General features: G+C 42.4%; 1 protein-coding gene across 10 annotated transcripts in view; it reads left to right on the plus strand.

Moving 5' to 3' along the window:
* Nucleotides 1-20,303, plus strand: part of CACNA1B (calcium voltage-gated channel subunit alpha1 B) — a 404,014-nt gene that overhangs the window by 223,679 nt on the left and 160,032 nt on the right. For all 10 annotated transcript variants that reach the window (XM_073599719.1, XM_073599724.1, XM_073599718.1 and 7 more), the window contains exons 7-9: nt 3,364-3,479; nt 5,930-5,986; nt 13,550-13,639. In XM_073599719.1, the coding sequence (XP_073455820.1) occupies nt 3,364-3,479; nt 5,930-5,986; nt 13,550-13,639 (263 nt within the window). The remainder of the gene's footprint in view (nt 1-3,363; nt 3,480-5,929; nt 5,987-13,549; nt 13,640-20,303) is intronic.

The raw sequence follows: 20,303 nt of genomic DNA on the forward strand, positions 1-20,303 counted from the left end.
AAAAGGCAGACCCTGGGGTCAGTAGGATCCACTAAATGTCATCACAGATGAAAGTGCCTGGGGATGGGGAGCCCACATAGGAAAGGCCAAGGCTCAGGGCACCTGGGACAAGGGAGTAGCCAGGTCGTCCTCCAATCTCAGAGAGCTCAGGGCAGTGGGCGGAACCTTAAAAGCCTTCGAGAGCACGATCACAGGCAATGCAATCCAGGTGTGCTCGGACAATGCTATGGCTGTAACCTATCTGAACCATTGGGGGGGGGACCAGATCCAGAGCCCTTCTAGACTTAGCAAAGAAAATCATGAGCTGGGCCAAGCACAGGGTGGTATCGTTGTCAGCAGTCCACATAAAGGGCACAGACAACCAGAAAGTAGACTTCCTCAGCTGCCAACCTGTCAGACAGGGAGAGTGGGAGCTGGATCCAAAGGTATTCAGGTAATAGTCCAGAAGTTTGGCTGACCAAAGATAGGTCTCTTTGCCAATCGAAGGAACAGGAAGGTAAAAAAGTTTTTTGTTCTCTCTCTCAGGAAGGAGAGTCAGAGGGCCTGGATGCCCTAGCACAGAGCTGGAACTTCCAGTTGGCTTACGCCTTTTCCCCTCTGGCTGTGATTCCCCGAGTCATTCAGAAATGTAGCCAGTCCTCGGGCCTTCTCCTCCTGCTGGCTCCATGGTGGCCATGGAGGGCTTGGTTTGCAACCTTGAAGACGCTATCCTTGGAAGCTCCCGGACCTTCCAGACCTTCTCTCTCAGGGTCCAGTGCTGCACAGAATTTTTCCATCTGACGGCCTGGTTAGTGAGCGCCAGATCCTCAGGGGTAAAGGTTGCTCAGACAGAGTGATAGACACTCTCCTCTTGAGCAGGAAGCCAGTGACACGGAAAATATACTTTAAGGTATGGAAAATCTTTTGTACTTGGTGTAAACAAAATACCTCTATTCCTGTGATCCTAGAGTTTCATCAGGATGTAGTAGAGAAGGGTGTGGCTGTCAACACTCTCCGAGTACGAGTGGCAGCCCTTTCTGTTTTTCTTGATGGTAGAATAGCAAAGGAACCTTTAATTAAAAAATTTTACATGGCCAGGGACAGGGCTACCCCTTCATGAAAGATAGGTTCCTGCCTTGGGACCTAACAAGGGTACTAGAGGCTTTATCTAGACACCCCTTTGAACCCTTAGAAGAAATTTAATTTACATTTTTTACCTTAACATTAACTTTCCTCCTAGCAATTACTACAAATAGAAGAGTAGGAGATTTGCAGGGTCTATCTATTAAAGAACCCTTTTTGTTGATCCTACCAGATAGGATCTCCCTCAGGCCAGATCCTTTGTATCTGCCCAAGGTGTCATGGGCGTTTCCATAGGACACAGGCCCTACCATACTTTTGCGAAAACCCTAAGAATGAGGAGGAAAAGAGATTCCATTGCTTAGATGTAAGGAGATGCCTCCTCACCTATCTACGAAGGGTTAAAAAATTTAGGAGATCCAATAACCTCCTAATCCTATTCTCTGGACCAAGAAAGGGACTTCAGGCTTCAAAATCCTCAGTCTCTAGGTGGATAAGGCAAGCCATTACTGTAGCGTACGAGAGCTCACGTATCCCTGCACCAGCAAAGTTGAAAGCACACTCAACTAGAGCCCTAGTAACCTCCTGGGCCAAAAAAGCAGGAGCCTCCTGGGAACAAATTCGTAACACAGCCACCTGGTCCAGCCAAGACACCTTCCTGAAACACTACCAAGTGAAGGTCCTGTCGCAGCAAGACCTAGCCTTCTGGTCGAAAGGTGCTAAAGGCAGTGGTCCCACCCTAAGGTAGGCTTGCGGATTACTTGATTATCCTCTGACGAGTTATTGTCCTGGAAGGTGAGATGAGAAAAGCGACGGTTAGACTTACCGGTAACGGGGTTACGAAACTTCCAGAGGCTTTTTTTCCTCTGTTTTCACCAGGTGATCTGGCCAGTAACACACCTCAAGTATGAGAGTGTCTATACTCTGGATTAAGAATCAACAGAGACACCTTTGGACAGAATCACTATTAGGGTGCATTCACACTTGTGAATGCACATTCTCAGTGATTAGATGAGAGAACCCTAGCAGGGGTCGGCGCGATTAGCTGCGAGAGGCAGCCCTATAGAAAGCAATGGGAGGCTACTGGCTCCTACAGCTAATCACACCCACTCACATGTGATCAGTGGATGAACAATTATATGTGAGTGGGTACGAGTAGCTGTGGTAACCAGCAGCCTCCCTTTTTTTTCAAGGGGAATGCCTCTCGCAGCCAATTTCAGGAACCCCCGCTGGGTATCTCGCATCTAATTACCAAGCGGGCATTTGCAAGTGTGAATCCATCCTAGGGGAGGGGGTGTTAGATGCACTAGCAGATTTAAATACACTCACAAACTGAAGCCAAACTCCAGCTAATACTTAATAAGCAGTTACAGCAGCATTTATTTTCTTTTTGGGATAAATGATTTACGTAAATGAATAAAAGCTGATTATTGTAAGTACCCCTGTCAGTGGTAAATGGTTTGTCTCAACCCGCTAACTGCTACATCTTCTGGACAGCTTGTTCTGTTGAAAAATAAAAGACTTACTGGCCAAATCACCAGGTAGAATACAGGAAAGAAAGTTTAAACTAATGCAGCCATCACATCTAGGAATTGGTAAGCTGCAATATAATAAATGTTTGCATTTTGGTTTATTAACACTTTAGGCTCCGTTCACGTATATGCGAATTGGATGCATTTTGAACCCCATCCGATTCACATGTTAAGGACGCGGCGGCCGGCTTCCCGGCCCGGTCCTTAACAACCAGCTAATGGTAAAGGCGCTGTTGGTCGCTTGCTACAAAAATTGACATCTGAACCACATCTAAATCGCAGCTGAACAGCTGCTTTGGAAATTTGCAGTGAAAACTGAGGGGAAATTTTCCCCGGACATGTGTGAACCTAGCCTTAAGGAACATCAAATAATGAAATAACTCCTATAATACCTGCACAAAAATCTCAGCAAAATATTTTTAAAGCCCAATTCAACTTTCAGACTTTAAAACTTGTAATGTGTTATTTTCATAACTTCTGCACAACTATTGGCAAAGAAACCTAAACTAGCAACATACTACAACAAAAAATAAAAATATATCTCATTAATAGAGTCCCCTTGAAACAGGAGAAACTATCCCACATCCACTTGAAATATCAGTTTTACATTGATTGACTGATCATAAGTACAAGCTAGTATTGTTTCTGTTTTTTTTTTTTTTTTTTTTTCAGAGATTTCAGTTTTTGTACACAATACAATATTTTTCTTTTAAATGAGATTAGAAATCGCCTTTCTAGATTCACTCTCAGAAAATGTGTGCTTGCTTTGTAGGGAGTTTGCAAAAGAACGTGAGAGGGTAGAGAATCGGCGGGCATTCCTCAAACTCAGGCGCCAGCAGCAAATAGAACGTGAGCTCAATGGCTACCTTGAGTGGATCTTCAAGGCAGGTAAGCTAATTGTATCTCAGCCTTGTATACTCAAATACAACAGGTTGTATTCCTAACTCCAGAGTTCAGGGGGTAATTCTATTTACATATATATATATATATATATATATATATATATATATATATATACATACACACACCCCTCACATTTAGAGCAACAATTCTTTTTTTTAGATCCTCAGAGAGTTCTTTGCCATGAGGTGCCATGTTTAACTTCTAACGGGTAACACTAACGGGTCACATGACACCACTGAGGGAAAAGGGCTTATTGGGCCCAATTTGGAAATTTTTTACTTAGGGGTGTACTCACTATTGTTGCCAGCAGTTTAGACATTAATGGATGTGTGTTTAGTTATTTTGAGGGGTCAGGAAATTTACACTGTTATACAAGCTGTACACTCACTACTTTACATTGTAGCAAAGTGTCATTTCTTCAGTGTTGTCACATGAAAAGATAGAATAAAATATTTACAAAAATGTGAGGGGTGTACTCACTTTTGTGAGATACTGTATATGTATATGTGTATATATATATATATATATATATATACATACAGTGTATATATATTATATATATTTTATTATATAATATTATATTATATTTTGGCACCAGGGAGGAGATGGCCTGGCTGCAAGGCAAAAAAAGTCACCTGGATGGTAACTTAGTGGTTTCCACTGTGGCCTTGCAGCACCGGGGTCCTGTGTTTTGTTTACAGTGTTCCTATGTGGGTGTGTTTTCTCCCACAGTCTAAAAACATACTTTAGGGTCAAAAGACTTCTGAGAAAATTAACCCTAAGAGGGAACATTAGATTGCAAGCTCCTCTGGTGCCGAGGGTAATGTGAATGGTTCAGTGTTAGTACAACACCGCAGAATATGTCAGAGCTACTATATATTAATGTATATGTGTAATAAAAATAATTAGTGTGTGATTGATTAGGGGGGCATTAGAGTGTTATCTCCTTTGGAGCAGAGACTGATTTGAGTGGTTGGGTGTTTTCTCTTCAGCACATTTATAATAACACTATTATGCCCTGTACACACGGTCGGATTTTCCGATGGAAAATGTGTGATAGGACCTTGTTGTCGGAAATTCCGACCGTGTGTGGGCTCCATCACACATTTTCCATCAGATTTTCCGACACACAAAGTTTGAGAGCAGGATATAAAATTTTCCGACAACAAAATCCGTTGTCGGAAATTCCGATCGTGTGTACACAAATCCTACGCACAAAGTGCCACGCATGCTCAGAATAAATAAAGAGATGAAAGCTATTGGCCACTGCCCTGTTTATAGTCCCGACGTACTTGTTTTACGTCACCGCGTTTAGAACAATCTGATTTTCGGACAACTTTGTGTGACTGTGTGTATGCAAGACAAGTTTGAGCCAACATCCGTCGGAAAAAATCCTAGGATTTTGTTGTCGGAATGTCCGAACAAAGTCCGACCGTGTGTACGGGGCATTAGTGTGTGACTGTGTAGGGCATTAGAGTGTAAGCTTCTTTGGCGCAGACACTGATGTAGCTTCTTCAGTATTCTCTGTACAGCACTGTAGAATATGTGAAAGCTATATAAATTACTACTACTAATAATAATTTGTGTAACTATGGTGTAGGCATTATAGTGAAAAAGACTGATGTGAATGTCACAGTGTTCTTTGTACAGCACTGCGGAATATGTCAGTTATATAAATGTATAAAAATAATAATAAAAGTGTGTGACTTTGCTGGGGACATTAGATTGTAAGCTCTTCTGGTCCAGTCCTACAGTGTGCAGCACTGCAGAATATGTCAGAGCTATATAAATTCTTTATTTAGCCATTTTATCAGCCCTTGCACACAGCTCTGAAGCTACCTCTGCTCAGTGTAGTCTCCTGGCTGCCTTTATTTGACCTCAGAATCCTGTGTGGTTTCAGTGGCCGGTATTGGAATCCAATGGGCTGCAGAGCGTGGGCTGTGATACCCTAAAAAGGTCAGACAGTGGTGCTGAGTTCTAGAATCCCTGAAGCTGTTGGGCAGTATGTGGAAAATGGATACTTGGTGGGGAATTCAGAACAGAGCGATTCTTTCCGTCAGTACTGGAGTGTAGAGGTTTCCCACATTTATCGGCAAATGGAAATATTCCTTTGCATAGACCCAGTGTATAGACAAATAATACTTTTAGGCCCCTTTTGCACTTGTGCGACTTGTCCTGCGACTTGGGACTGCGAAGTCACATGACAAGTTGCACCCCATGATTTCCAATGAGTACCATATCTGTGCGACTTCAAAGTTGTACCTGTAACTACTTTGGTCCAACTTTGATGCGACTTGAGGTCCATAGACCTCAAGATTACACAGGCTTTGCTTCAAGTCGTGTCAAAGTCGCACGACTTTCAGGTCGTACAAATCTGAAAGGGGCCTTAACATCACTTCTCGCTCTTATTCTCTCTGCTTTATTTTGCTTCGCAGAGGAAGTCATGCTTGCAGAAGAAGATAAGAATGCTGAGGAGAAATCCCCCTTAGATGGTAAGATGAGATTGCTATTACATCACAATATCTATTTAAAATAAAAGCATCTGTAAATGTCAAGTTTAAAAAAAAAAATTGAAATGTATTTTTGTCGTCCAAAGAGGATAATAGCGCAACTCTGGCCAAAACAATTTTTTAGTTACATATGGATATGGAGAAGGATTAGAATTTTCATTAGAATTTTATTTCTGTCTGTGTCCTCCTTGGAGAGATTTTTCCTCACTTCCTGTTGTGTCACAATAGCGGAAAGTGAGGGGAAATCTCTCCATCAGGGAGAGACAGCAAAGAAAATCCAACAGCCTCCCTCTCTTTATACACTCTTCTCTATTCTGTAAATACTGATTGCAAAAACATTCAAAAGCCAAAACTGCTATTACTGTACTTTGATTTCTAATTAAATAAAACTTGCTTATTTAAAGTCAATATGCCTTTTCTTGCACCCGTTTTAAAGAGCTACTATAGCAAAAATATTGTATTTTGGTCATTGTATGTGGTTTGTGTCTGTAATAATAACATTCAGTAAACAGTAAGTGTATTCAAACAGATCTATGCTCAGACAAAAAGGTTAAATAAGAAAAAAAATGTAAAAAAAGGGGCAGACTAGATGGACTACTGAAAACGCTCAAATTATCAATTTCTGTTGAGCATGGACAGCTTACACACTAATCAAAATTTGAAATTTTAGTAAGTGTATTCCCAACTAAAGATTTCCCTGTCCATTAAAAGGGGCAGTGATGCTGTGCAATATCACTGCAGAACAGGCAGCATAGTAACCCTGTAAAAGTACAACTGATATTTCCTGTAAACAAGTCCTAAATGCATTTACTATGTGATGCACAAGCCTCATAAATTCAGGGAAACTTCCTTTATCTTCTGTGACAAAGCTAAATTATCCATTGTTTGCGTCTCCCACCCTCCCAGACACTGCAGCTCACAATGGGAGGGTTACACCAATAGCAGTAGTGGGAGGACAAGGTGTGGCCAATGTGCTGATTGACACGCTGCAGTGACAATGCTGATAGCCACACACCCTGCATTATCTCTTCTCACTGTAGTACAAGTAGTCACAACCTACATGAGAGTAACAACTCTGCTTTGAATTCAGGAGCAGTGCAGCATCCTTGCCATGATGTCACAGGAAGCTGCATTAGGTGGACTTCACCGGCAGGATCTACAGGTATTTATGGGACTTTGCAGGGGGACTAAGAGAAAACTGTGAGTGCAGATACCCCTATAAATAAGTGCTACAGTGCACATTTTTTAGTACAAGGCCATAGATCTATACAAAAATAAATGAAAATGGAATAATAACAAATAATACACATTTACCCCCAGAATCAACAATAAAAATATGTTAAAGGGGGGCTCTGAATAACCAAAATCTGCCATGTTAATGCTACTGACAGGCTGTCCGTTTTTTATTTTGTCCATAGTTCCACTTCAATTAGTTATTTTTGGTGAAGGTTTTTTTTTTTTTTCTCAAAAATTAAGTGATTTGATTTCATTAAAACTGAACTCCAGGTATGATTTTTATTGCATAGTTACATTGGTACAGCTTGGCACAATGTAACCATGCATATCTCAAACCTGTGGGCACTACAATGATTGCATCAATCGTCCGGGTCCTGTGCCATGTACACACTGACCACAGGGGGTCATTGGCTCTGCACTGCCACTATTCATGGAACACCTTGAATTTTTTCAACTAATACAAGGCATTCTCTGATTGAGTGAGTGACCCCCTGTGGTCAGTATGCAGAGGGGAAGCCACAAAAGTACAGGACCCAGAAGATTGTGCTGATCACCGTAGTACTGCCAATTAGGGATGAGCTGAACATGCCTGAGTTCAGTTCGAGACAGGTTCAGTGAACAACAATGAAGTACAGTTGCCGAGTCTGAACCCCATTAAAATCAACGGGAGCTGAATGTTAAAAACCAATAATGCAATCTTCTAGGCTAATAGGCAAAGGATTGCCAAACAAATGATATTGGGGCTGTGGAACGTGAACCAAAGCAAAAAAATGTAAATAATTAGGTTTGGCAGGGAGCAACGATTTTAATAATGTTTAAAGGGCAACAATAACATTCCATAGTTCCTTTAACCACTTCAATCCTGGGCACTTGTACCCCCATCCTGCCCAGGCCAATTTTCAGCTTTCAGTGCCTTCACACTTTAAATGACAATTGCGCAGTTATGCAACACTGTACCCAGGGCTTTTTTTCTCAGAAAATAGGTGCAGGAACTCAACCAGGACCCCGCAAAAACCCCTTACCCCAACACCCACACCCTCCAAAACACATCAAATAGTGGGTATGGTCAAATTTCACTCACAGTGGGAGTGTCTTAAAGGGGCATTAAATGCCAGGAGTGCAATTTGTACAGAGTGCAGAGTTTGGTGGGGTTACACACAGAGTGCAGAGCTCAGGGGTGCTCTACATGCAGAGTTCAGGGGTGCGCTACATGCAGAGTTCAGGGGTGCGCTACATGCAGAGTTCAGGGGTGCGCTACATGCAGAGTTCAGGGGTGCGCTGCATGCAGAGTTCAGGGGTGCGCTGCATGCAGAGTTCAGGGGTGCGCTGCATGCAGAGTTCAGGGGTGCGCTGCATGCAGAGTTCAGGGGTGCGCTGCATGCAGAGTTCAGGGGTGCTCTGCATGCAGAGTTCAGGAGTGCTCTGCATGCAGAGTTCAGGGGCACGCTGCATGCAGAGTTCAGGGGCGCGCTGCATGCAGAGTTCAGGGGCGCGCTGCATGCAGAGTTCAGGGGCGCGCTGCATGCAGAGTTCAGGGGCGCGCTGCATGCAGAGTTCAGGGGCGCGCTGCATGCAGAGTTCAGGGGCGCGCTGCATGCAGAGTTCAGGGGCGCGCTGCATGCAGAGTTCAGGGGCGCGCTGCATGCAGAGTTCAGGGGCGCGCTGCATGCAGAGTTCAGGGGCGCGCTACATGCAGAGTTCAGGGGCGCGCTACATGCAGAGTTCAGGGGCGCGCTACATGCAGAGTTCAGGGGCGCGCTACATGCAGAGTTCAGGGGCGCGCTACATGCAGAGTTCAGGGGCGCGCTACATGCAGAGTTTAGGGGCGCGCTACATGCAGAGTTTAGGGGCGCGCTACATGCAGAGTTTAGGGGCGCGCTACATGCAGAGTTTAGGGGCGCGCTACATGCAGAGTTTAGGGGCGCGCTACATGCAGAGTTTAGGGGCGCGCTACATGCAGAGTTTAGGGGCGCGCTACATGCAGAGTTTAGGGGCGCGCTACATGCAGAGTTTAGGGGCGCGCTACATGCAGAGTTTAGGGGCGCGCTACATGCAGAGTTCAGGGGCGCGCTACATACAGAGTGCAGCGTTCAGGGGTGTGCTGCATACAGTGCAGAGTTCAGCTTTCTTCCACAACTGCTTACCTCTGCATCCCCCATCCACATCTCACTTTCACCCCTCTTCTTCTCTAGTACCTCCCCTCTCACTGTAGGTGGCTCCGCCTCTCTCACTTACTGGGAGATCATCCAGTGGTGGTGTCAGCATCTGCACTGCACCCCAGGCACCTGCATCTCCCTTGTCCCCATACTGCACTTACAAACACAGAAAGTCAGACCTTTGTGTTTACAAGTGATAGTTGTGAGCAGGGAGCAAGGGGCCTGAGCCAAAGGTGGTGGAACTGAGTTCCACCAAGTTCCAGCTGAAAAAACGCCCTGACTGTACCCAGATAAAATGTTTATCATTTTTTGAGACAGACAGAGCTTTGTTTTGGTGGTATTTAATCACTGCTGGTTTTTTTATTTTTTTGCTAAACAAACAAAAAAAGACCGAAAAGTTTCTTAGTTTCTGTTATAAAATTTTGCGAATAAGTCATTTTTCTTCTTCCCTGATGGGCACTGATGAGACTGCACTGATGGGCACTAATGAGGCGGCACTGTCAAGGCTGTACTCATAGGCGGCACTGATAGCCACTGTTGGTGGCACTGATGAGCTGCACTGATAATCAGTTTAAACAACAACTCACTGTGCCCTGTCAGACTTGCTGGTTATCGTCTCTCCTTTCCTCACGCAGAGACAGCGTGTAAGGAAAGGAATGCAGATAAATGGCAAATCTGTTTACATGTGACCAGCTGCCTTGGACACAGCTGATCACATGGTAAAGGGTCGCTGTGATTGGCCCTTTACCCTGATCTGTGATCAGCTGTGTCCAAAGGACACCGCTGTCAGAGAGCATGCCCAATGAGAGCCGCACTGTAGCTGTCTTTTGGCTAAGCCGCAGTAGGGAACAGGTTAAAAAGCATTCCTGGAGGATGTCCTGACTGTGTAGTGGGGCATCTGTTCGATGTATACAACCTACTACAGCAAAACTGACTTTTACAAAAGAAAAAATAATGCTGTTTAAATTTCCGGCAAATGACAGCTTCGGCCTCTTCACTTCTGTTTGGAATTCTCTTAATATATACCAGACTATATCGATGAGGGTCTGGCATAAATGTTAATCAGGGACCCCCACAAAAAAAATAAAATGGTGTGGGGTTAACTCCAAAACACATACTAAGCTCTTATACTTAATGACAGTTTGGTATGGATTTTTTAGGAAAGACCCGATACAAAAATCTAGAAAATAAAAGCATAGGGTCCCCCCCCAAGAATTCACACCAGACCCTTATCTGTGCATGCAGAATGGCGGGACAGAAAGGAGTGCATACCAGGCCACATACTCCTGGGTGATGTCATTGACCAAATATAGACATGACCATATTTTGTTAAAGATGTCATGAGAAGTGCTGCTTCCCTAACAATTGACAGCGGAAGAAGGAAGCCTTCAAATACTGTATATAAGCAGGAGAACTTGCTATATATAAAGTTCTGCTCCCGCACAAAGGGCTAAAGGGCCGGTATTTAGACGACTGTCTGAACAAGCAAAATTTCATTTAAACTTTTAAAGTGGTTGTAAGGGCAGAAGGTTTTTTCTATCATAATACATTCAGATAAAAAACCTTTTGTGTGCAGCAGCCCCATTCAGTCCCCCTAATACTTACCTGAGCCCATCTCGATCCAGTGATGTTGCATGAGAGCCTCGGCTGTCTAGGTCTCTCACTCCTGATTGGCTGAGACACAGCAGGCGCCATTGGCTCCCACTGCTGTCAATCAAAGTCAGTGAGCCAGTGTAGAGAGAGAGGGGTGGGGCTGAGCCATGGCTCTGTGTCTGAATGGACACACAGAGCAGCGGCTGGGCTGGGGAACAAGCTGCTTTCTGTAGGCGCACTCGGCATGAGGGAGGGGCCAGGAGCTCCGGCAAGGGATGCGAGAAGAGGAGGATATGGGCTGCTCTGTGCAAAACCATTACACAGAGCAGGTAAGTATAACATGTTTGTTATTTTTAAACAAAAAGCCCCTAGACTTTAGTATCACTTTACCCTTGTTCATACTGAGGGCGAGTTTGAAAGTTCAGCTGAACTTGCACGATTTCAAACCCGCATTTCAGTGCAAATTTGGGGGCAATTTGAAAGACATCTGTGCGGGTTTAGGCACAGATGTCTATTGAAATTGCCCCCCGAAGTCGCCAAAAGTAGTGCAGGAACTACTTTTGAGAATCGGTGCGGTGCCACAAAGTTGGTGTTGCTCCGATTTGGACGTGCCATTGCCAGGAATAGGCTCCGACTTGTCATGCGATGTGACATTTCGCATGTCAAATTGGCACGATGTAAACGGGGGCTTTAACTGCTTTGGAAATTGCCTAACAAATAATACACCTGGTGTAATGAGCACTTACATATTGCCATTCTCCATTTCAAACTTTTATTCATTGTAGAAACGCCCATAAAGCCTCGTACACACGGTCAGATTTTCCGCAGACAAAACCTCGGACTTTTGTCCGAAGGCTTGTGCCTGGATTTTGTCTTGCATACAAATGGCAAGGAATTGTCGGACAACAAACACGAAGGTAATGACGTAATACGTGTTTTTTCAGCTCTTTAGCGCCACCCTTTTGGCTCCTTCTGCCAATTTCGTGTTAGCAGAAGTTTGGCGAGTGTTAATTTGCACTTTTCATTTAGCGCTTTTCATTTTGCGCTTTTCATTTCGTGCTTTTCAGTTAGTTTCTGAACGGCCGTTCAATCAGCCATGTTGCGGAATCGGAGGAGATAACGTATTATTTATTATTGGCCTTGGAGTTATTGCTATGACCCAGTCCAGGAACAGGGGGAGGAGGATTTCTTGGACCAAAAATTGGTTGCTTTATTAATCACGACCAATTATTTCATATGCTTTTGCTGTGGGAGCTCCAGGAGAATAATCCGGATGATTTTCGGAATTATCTCCGGATGACGGATCCCTGCTTTCACCAACTCTTGGCATTGTTGACCCCCTATATTTAGAAGCAGGACACATGCATGTGGCCTTTATTTTATTTTTTTGGTTGAATAATGATTTGATTTGGTATATTTTCTATATTTTTGGATGCATAGAATGCACTTTTTGGTTAAGTTCTATTCGCAGATAGCATGTCTAATTTTATTTTATTTTATTTTTTTTTAATGCACATTAAAAACATTGCGTAGAATAATACATGGCTGTGTGTTTTACTTCAAATGACAGTTTGGGAGTAGGCAGTTACATTTTAAAAAATACAATGTAAAATTGACAAGGGACACCAACATAGTTGTATCTTTGATCTTAAAAACCACAGAATAATGGTGTTGTGGTAACTTGCCCAAAAAAAAAAAAAAAAAAAAAAAGCATAATAATATTATTCTTGATATCACTAGAAAATAAAAGCCTTTTAAAGTACATTTGCCTTAACTCCATCAGTATCACCAGCAAAGCAGCTTCATTATTATCCCATTAAAGAAGAAGAGAATGTGCGCTGCATTTCAAGATTTCATAATTTGCCACGTCACGAATGTTAATTCTCCATTATGAACGCTAGTTTACAAGACCGACCGCTTCTGGCTCATCCTTGCTTCCGAGCATGCGTGTTTGTACTTTGGACTTTTGTCCGACGGACTTGTGTACACACGCTCGGAAAATCTGACAACAGACATTTGTCTGCGGAAAATTTTAAAGCCTGTCATCCAACATTTGTCCGCGGAAAATCCGACAACAATTGTCCGATGGAGCATACAAACGGTCGGATTTTCCGCCAACAGCCTGTCATCACACATTTCCTGTCGGAAAATCCGTTCGTGTGTACGCGGCTTTAGTCTGTTTGGTGAATAGCTGCATATCTAATTGCTCCTAGGCAGGGATAGATTTTTTTTTAACTACTCAATATACAGGAGTGGAAGCTTTTTTATTTATTTATTTATTTTCAAGTTTGTATCATGGACGAGCGTTTGTCTGCCATGATAGCTTGCGGAAGACATGGCTGTCAGTCCTGTATGATTGACAGGTCATTTAAACAGTTTTCCATCTTATGAGGTGTTTTAATCCCACCAGTCACTTTTAATTTTCTGCTCAGCGCAGAGATGCACACAGTCCGAGTCTTGCTTGTTACTTCCATGGCCCGATGCATCCGCACACAGGAAACAGTTACGTTGTTACATGCTGCAATGTAATGAATAATATATCTTCTCCTCTTCCTCCTAGTGCTGAAACGAGCTACCATTAAGAAAAGTAAAAACGATCTCATCCACGCAGAGGAGGGCGAGGATCACTTTAACGATATCTGCTCTGTAGGTGAGTTTTCCAGCCTGCGGTCAGCCTGTGGTTACTGTTTTAGTAACATTCTCAAGATGAATGTTCTGAGTTCCCGAGCCCTGGTAGGTCATCTAATGTCATGCTTAATGTATTACCTAAAGAGAAGGTGGCAGGGATAAATGTGGTCACACGTTAAAGTTAACTTCTGGCTAAATAACTAGTTATACAAATGTAATAGCTAAAAAGCTTTACCTGCAAAAATATTTGGAATCCATTTCGGCCAGCTTTACGATTCACCTGACTCTGCTTTACTGCTAAGATTCACCCGACTCTCGCTTCACTTCATAGATTCATCAAAATCAGTAGACATGTGCGATGTGGTTCGTAACTAATTGAATTGATCCGAATGTATGACTACTAACAAATTTGTACGAAAATCTAACATCCGAATAGCTGAAAGAACCAAAATTATGAAATTACGAATAAGCAAAATAACAAACGCGAAAATACGAACTTACGAAATGGCAAACTTACGAAAATTCGAGACTCCGAAACAGTAATAGAAAGAAAATATGACATCTATAACGAATGATTTACATTTCCTATTTTCAATCCTTTGTTCATAATTTCGTATGTTCGTATTTTCATTCATGTGTTCGTAATTTCGTTTCTTCGTGTTCTCGAATCATTCTTTTGAATGGACATTGTAAGTGTATCTAAATATGTATGTTCGTAATTTCGTATGTTCGCAATTTCGTGTTCTCGAATCATTCTTTTGAATGGGCAGTGTATTAGTGAGTGATGTATCTTACTTAATATCCTTAGCCAATCAGTTTATGCCTTTTGTGTCTGAATCACACTGCATTCCTGAATCTTTTTAGATTCAGTTGAGGAGGAGACTGAGTCAGGTCTCGGGACTGAGGGAGTGGACTGGAGTAAGTACAGGACTTATTAGAAAAGCAAGCCTAGGATTATTATTCTTTATTTCCTACGAAAGTACGAATCAACGAAAAAGGCAATCTCACAAAAGTAACAATTACTAAATTACGAGTAGTGTAGCGAAAAAATGAAAATTATTATCTAACAAAATTATGAATTTCTAATCAAAACGGAATTGGGAATCATTTCATATCAAAGAAAATCTAACTGTTACGAAAATATGAGTCCAAATATGAAAACTCGCGTCTTATGAAATTACGAAACGTTACGAATCAACGGAAACGTAACGAAACAAAACAAATTTTTTTTGTTGTGCACATGTCTAAAAATCCGATTTGCCCAACTCTGCTTCACTGCATAGGCAGCAGGGTGACACCGCTATTCACTACTATAGCTTTGCAGCTTCTGTGACACCTGTCATGATGCCCAAGACAATGAATAATCTATTGCGCTTACTGGAACCCAACCATCATTTAACGGGGCACATAAGATGGCCAGGAGAGTGATAGGGAACACTAGGTGAAGTGGATGCAGCTTGTCTCAGATTAATGCCCCGTACACACGGTCGGATTTTCCGACGGAAAATGTGTGATAGGACCTTGTTGTCGGAAATTCCGACTGTGTGTAGGCTCCATCACACATTTTCGATCGGATTTTCCGACACACAAAGTTTGAGAGCAGGATATAAAATTTTCCGACAACAAAATCCGGAAATTCCGATCGTGTGTACACAAATCCGACGGACAAAGTGCCACGCATGCTCAGAATAAATAAAGAGATGAAAGCTATTGGCCACTGCCCCGTTTATAGTCCCGACGTACGTGTTTTACGTCACTGCGTTTAGAACGATCGGATTTTCCGACAACTTTGTGTGACCGTGTGTATGCAAGACAAGTTTGAGCCAACATCCGTTGGAAAAAATCCTAGGATTTTGTTGTCGGAATGTCCGAACAAAGTCCGACCGTGTGTAAGGGGCATAAGTCTTAAGATCCTAATGCACATATAAAAAACATACACAAAAGGGCGCCTCCATCTAGGTGTATTAAAAAAATATAAAAGACAAAAAAAAGGACTCACTAGTTAAAAGTGGATCAAGGCTTGTCAAATACCCATATAGACCTCCATAGGACCACCGCAAGGCTGCAGAGCTCTCTAGGCATGTGGCTAGCTGAAGCAGAGTTCTTGGTGGAAGTCCAGTTGAGCCTGTCAGGCTTCAGGGTGGAACATAAGCATCAGCAACTTCCAGAACTGACAAGGTGGCTCCAAACAGCACGTCTCTCAGCTGGGAGAGGAAGCTATAAATATAGATTTCAGACATTCATATTATATTACTGCTGTCTGCAAGGCCAGGGAACCTGTAGGAATTAAGGTGTGAATCTGACCCAGCAGTCGTTTGCATGTGAAGTGGGTCTGCGAGTGGAGTTTTGTTATTATGGATTACCTCTGTGTCTGTCCACTGTAAGGCAAGGTGGTAATGTTTAACGTTATACAACCAACGATGGCCAGCAGAGCCAGGGATTGTTGTTGATATAATTAAAAATATATTTATGTCAGCACTGCAGATCCCTTGCATCCTCTTTACAGCTACGTCCCTGTTTGTCATAGCAGTATTGGCTGGGTGATGGGAGAAAACAGCTCTGGGTACTGTTTCATTTTACTACAACAGTCTTCCTTTAAATGACAGCTCCAGTCTAGAGGAAAAGCTTTCACACATCCATTTTAATCAATCCTGATCAACATTTAATCCATTTTAATCTATCTTACTATTCACGGAGATAGAATTCTCACGCTGAGAACTCAAATTAATGCCAGAATAATTACAGCCCAGATTTGAGTAACTGCATACTATTACAGGAAAACTATTATCAGGATACAATTTTCAATGTGGTAAAAAATTAATAAATTTCACTCTAAATTTAATAGGAAACACACACTGCCTGTAGAATAATTCTGGGTGACCTTTCACGGAGACATCTGTTCAGCCCAGTGGTGCTTAGCCGTCAGCTCAGGAGCCCAATGAGGTCCCTAGTACTACCACTGTGCCACTCCTAAAGCTACAGTACTGATCGATGTGAGATGCTGGCCATGTCTGAAAACCTATGTCTACCACCCTTATTCCACAGCCAAATGGCTTCCCCAGTTAGGGCCCTTTCACACTGCTCTGTAACAAAATCGCGATAAAACCGTGTATGCGTTTTCTGGTGCGTTTTTTGGGTTGTCTGCACCTGTGAAAAATGGACATGTGACTCAAAAATGCACCAAAAAAGGTAATTGCGGTGTGTTTTTACTGCGATTTTACCACAATTTTGCATCAATTTCCATTAATTTTAATAGGAAGCTGCGTTTTTGGTTCAGTTTTCAACACTGCACCAAAGATGCAGCATGTAGGACTTTTCAAAACACACCGTACCCACAGCTCATTGGTGTGAAAAGTCCCATAGGGTTTAAAGGGAAACATTTTTCTTGCATTTTTTTGCAGAGTAAAAACGCAGGAAATAACGTATCAGTGTGAAGGGGACCGAACTTATGGGTACGTCGAAACTAAATTAATAGCATAGGCATGGGACTTTTAAGGCACAGCACATTTTGTGGTAAAATATAACATTTATTCAAGTTTACTAAAATTATACAATGTATGGTTCATAGTCCATATTTACAATAGACTAATAGAATACTGTTTTATAAAACCAGTCGATCTCAATACTATAATGGTTATGCATAGTGGTCTTTACAGCTCAACACGTTTCTCGGACAAAGTCCTCTTCATCAGGAGCTATCAATATAAACTTTCAATAAATGCCATCCAAATGAAATAAAGACTTTTGAGTAATCATATCATGGTTCAACAGTTTATTTAACATATTACATTGGAATATTTCCTCTCAGGTCAGGGTGCAAGGGCCCATAAGCATACATACAACCACAGGGGTCCCAAAACTCCGTCTCCTCCTTCCCCTGCTCCTCCAATGGAGTGTACTCCAGGGGAGCAGCCACTGTAGGCAAAACAATGTACCATACGTTGCTGCCTACTTCTGGGTTTAGGGCATGTGCATTGCGCCCTCCACCCGCCTGTCAGCAAGTCCCAGGCAATGATTCATGGCCGCAACCTGCTTAGTGGCTGTGTGCAATCACAACCCAGAGCTCATGTGTTGGTAAACAACACAGAGCTCTGTATGAAGGGTACAGCCTGTCAGTTTCTCATCCTTGGGATGAGAAACTGAGAGATCAGTTAGTAAGAGCAACACACTGTACACACATTACACATAATTAGGCACATATTTAACCCCTTGATTGCCCTAGATGTTAACCCCTTCCCAGCCAGTGTCATTAGTACAGTGACAGTGTATAGTATTATCACTGATGACAGTGTATAGTATTATCACTGACCACTGTGTTAATATCACTGGTGATGTCAGTGGCAGTTAGTCAGTCAATAATTTTTTATTGAATATGTCTTATAGCAGAAAGTAAAAAATATTGTTTTTTGGGGTTTTTTTTCAATATATTCAGCCTTTTTTTATTTATATTGCAAAAACTTAAAAAAAGAAAAACCCAGTGGTGATCAAATACCACCAAAAGAAAGCTCTATTTGTGTAAAAAAAAAAAAGATATAAATTTAGTTTGGGTACAGCGTTGCATGACCGTACATTCGCCAGTTAAAATAGAAATAGTGCAGTGCTGAATGGCAAAAAATGGCCTGCTCATGAAGGGGGTAAAGTCTTACGGAGTTGAAGTGGATAAGGACTGGTAAGCTGCAATATATCCATATTTTTGGTTTTGGGGTTAGATACACTTTAAAGAAAAACTGTTTTTTGCTTTGCTGTCGGTAGCTGCAGTACTTTCTTAATCACTAACAGGGAACAAGTACGCAAACTCCTAATCCTCACACCTGGTCAGTGACTCCACAGGTACTGCAACCAGTGGATCAGCTTGACAGCCAGACCACTAACACTTGCAAAAGCACAGGTCAGCAATGGCAAGCAATGTATTCAGCATATAATGTAGCACTATGTACAGGTTTCCCTTTAATTAGTTATAGTACAAGCAATCCTCTCCCTGATGCTATTAAGCAGTTTGCAGCCCTGAGCTCATTAACTTCCACAGAAGAGCCAATAACAATATAAATGGCTCTCTGGATTGTAATTCATCTTATATCTTGTTATTGCATATGAGATACTAGTGTAAAGGGAACCTGTCACCTTTTTCCAAATAAGGGTAGTGGATGTTCATACACTCAGCGATTACACATAGTATTCTAGGTGCTGGTGTCTACCCTCCTCTTCTTGGCAATAGTGGGTGGCACCATTTTTGCCAGGGGAAAAAGCTCAACAGATGGGCATCTGGTGGTAAGGGGCAGAATCAGTGTTACCAGGCTTTTAAAAGTGGTGGAGTGGGTCCCTGTGGTTGTTTTTTCCAGCGTGCAGACAATTGCTCCTGTAGTTGCATGTTCGGTGTTGGACTATAAATTGCACCTCAATTAAACTGTAACTGCACCTCAATTTCTATTGCATTGCAAAGCCGTTACTTCCCCTGCAAACCCACAATACAAGATAACTTTACTGATCAATGAAGTGTTCTGATGGAGGATAGGCCAAAGCTCTGAGTTGGATCAGAATAGTGGCGGCTGGTGCTAAACTTTTTGGGGGGGGTGGCAAACACACACACACCCCCCCAGGTCCGCACGCACCCCTTCATGGTCGTGGCGCCTCGGCTTCTCCCAGCCAAGCTGATCCGCCTCCCAGCCGGAAGACAATAGCAAATATTGATTTGCTAATGTCACAAGTGGGTGGGTTCGGGGCGCACTACTGTGCCCCGTTCCCAACCTTTTTCAAGCCAATTAGAGCCTCGGGCTCTAATCATGTGGCTTGAACAGAAAACTCATAGAAACCTATGAGTCTGGCGCACCGCATGCAAACTAGGGCGGCGGCGCCCCTGCGCCCTTATGGATCGGCCTTTCCTGGATCTGCGGTCACAACTGTGGCTTGCTCCGCCAATGAGAGAGGATTTAAATAAAAGAATCAGCTGCCAGCACTTTGTGGTGCCTATTCCTATCCTGTACTTTTTAGCTATTATATTTAAAGGGATAAAAGAAATGATCGGCTACCCATAAAGCAGACCTGTCTTTAAAGTTAGGTTCTCTATAATTCCTTCCCATACATACTCTAATAGGAAAAAATGACTTTCATCTGTATTTGATCGCATGATTTTTGCTGACGGGGACTATCAGCCAATCTGAAATCTTTTCCTACCCATCAGCAGAGTTTAGATGACCAGGTGCCAAGGCATCTAGTCCTATGGTTGCCTGCTATGGAGCTGCAGATTCTGGGGTGTTTTCTGCTTCTCCTGCTGTTTATCAGTTTCAGGGAGCAAACTGAGAAGGGGAAGCATGATCTTAATTTAATGATCAATGCGCTTTAATAAAACTGTATCTAAACTGTGAACAAAAGGCGAGTAATTGGGATTTATTATGAAGCACACTGTGGTAAACAAATTAATTGACGGATATAAGAATATTTATTAGTTCATATACATATATATAATATTTATATCAAATTTTAGGGCACTTTTTCATAACAATAATCCTTATAATGATTTCAAAAACATAACATAATAATTTATCATCCAATAAAATTTAATTTATGTACATATACACATGTTACATAATATCTACACAGCCTATAACCTTGCTACTCCCTATCATTGTTAGTAAAAAAATATTAACCATGATGGCAAAAAGTTTTTCACATGGTATAAAAGTCTGTGT

Source organism: Aquarana catesbeiana, linkage group LG09 (genome assembly GCF_042186555.1).
Source record: "Aquarana catesbeiana isolate 2022-GZ linkage group LG09, ASM4218655v1, whole genome shotgun sequence".
Taxonomy (NCBI): Eukaryota; Metazoa; Chordata; class Amphibia; order Anura; family Ranidae; genus Aquarana; species Aquarana catesbeiana.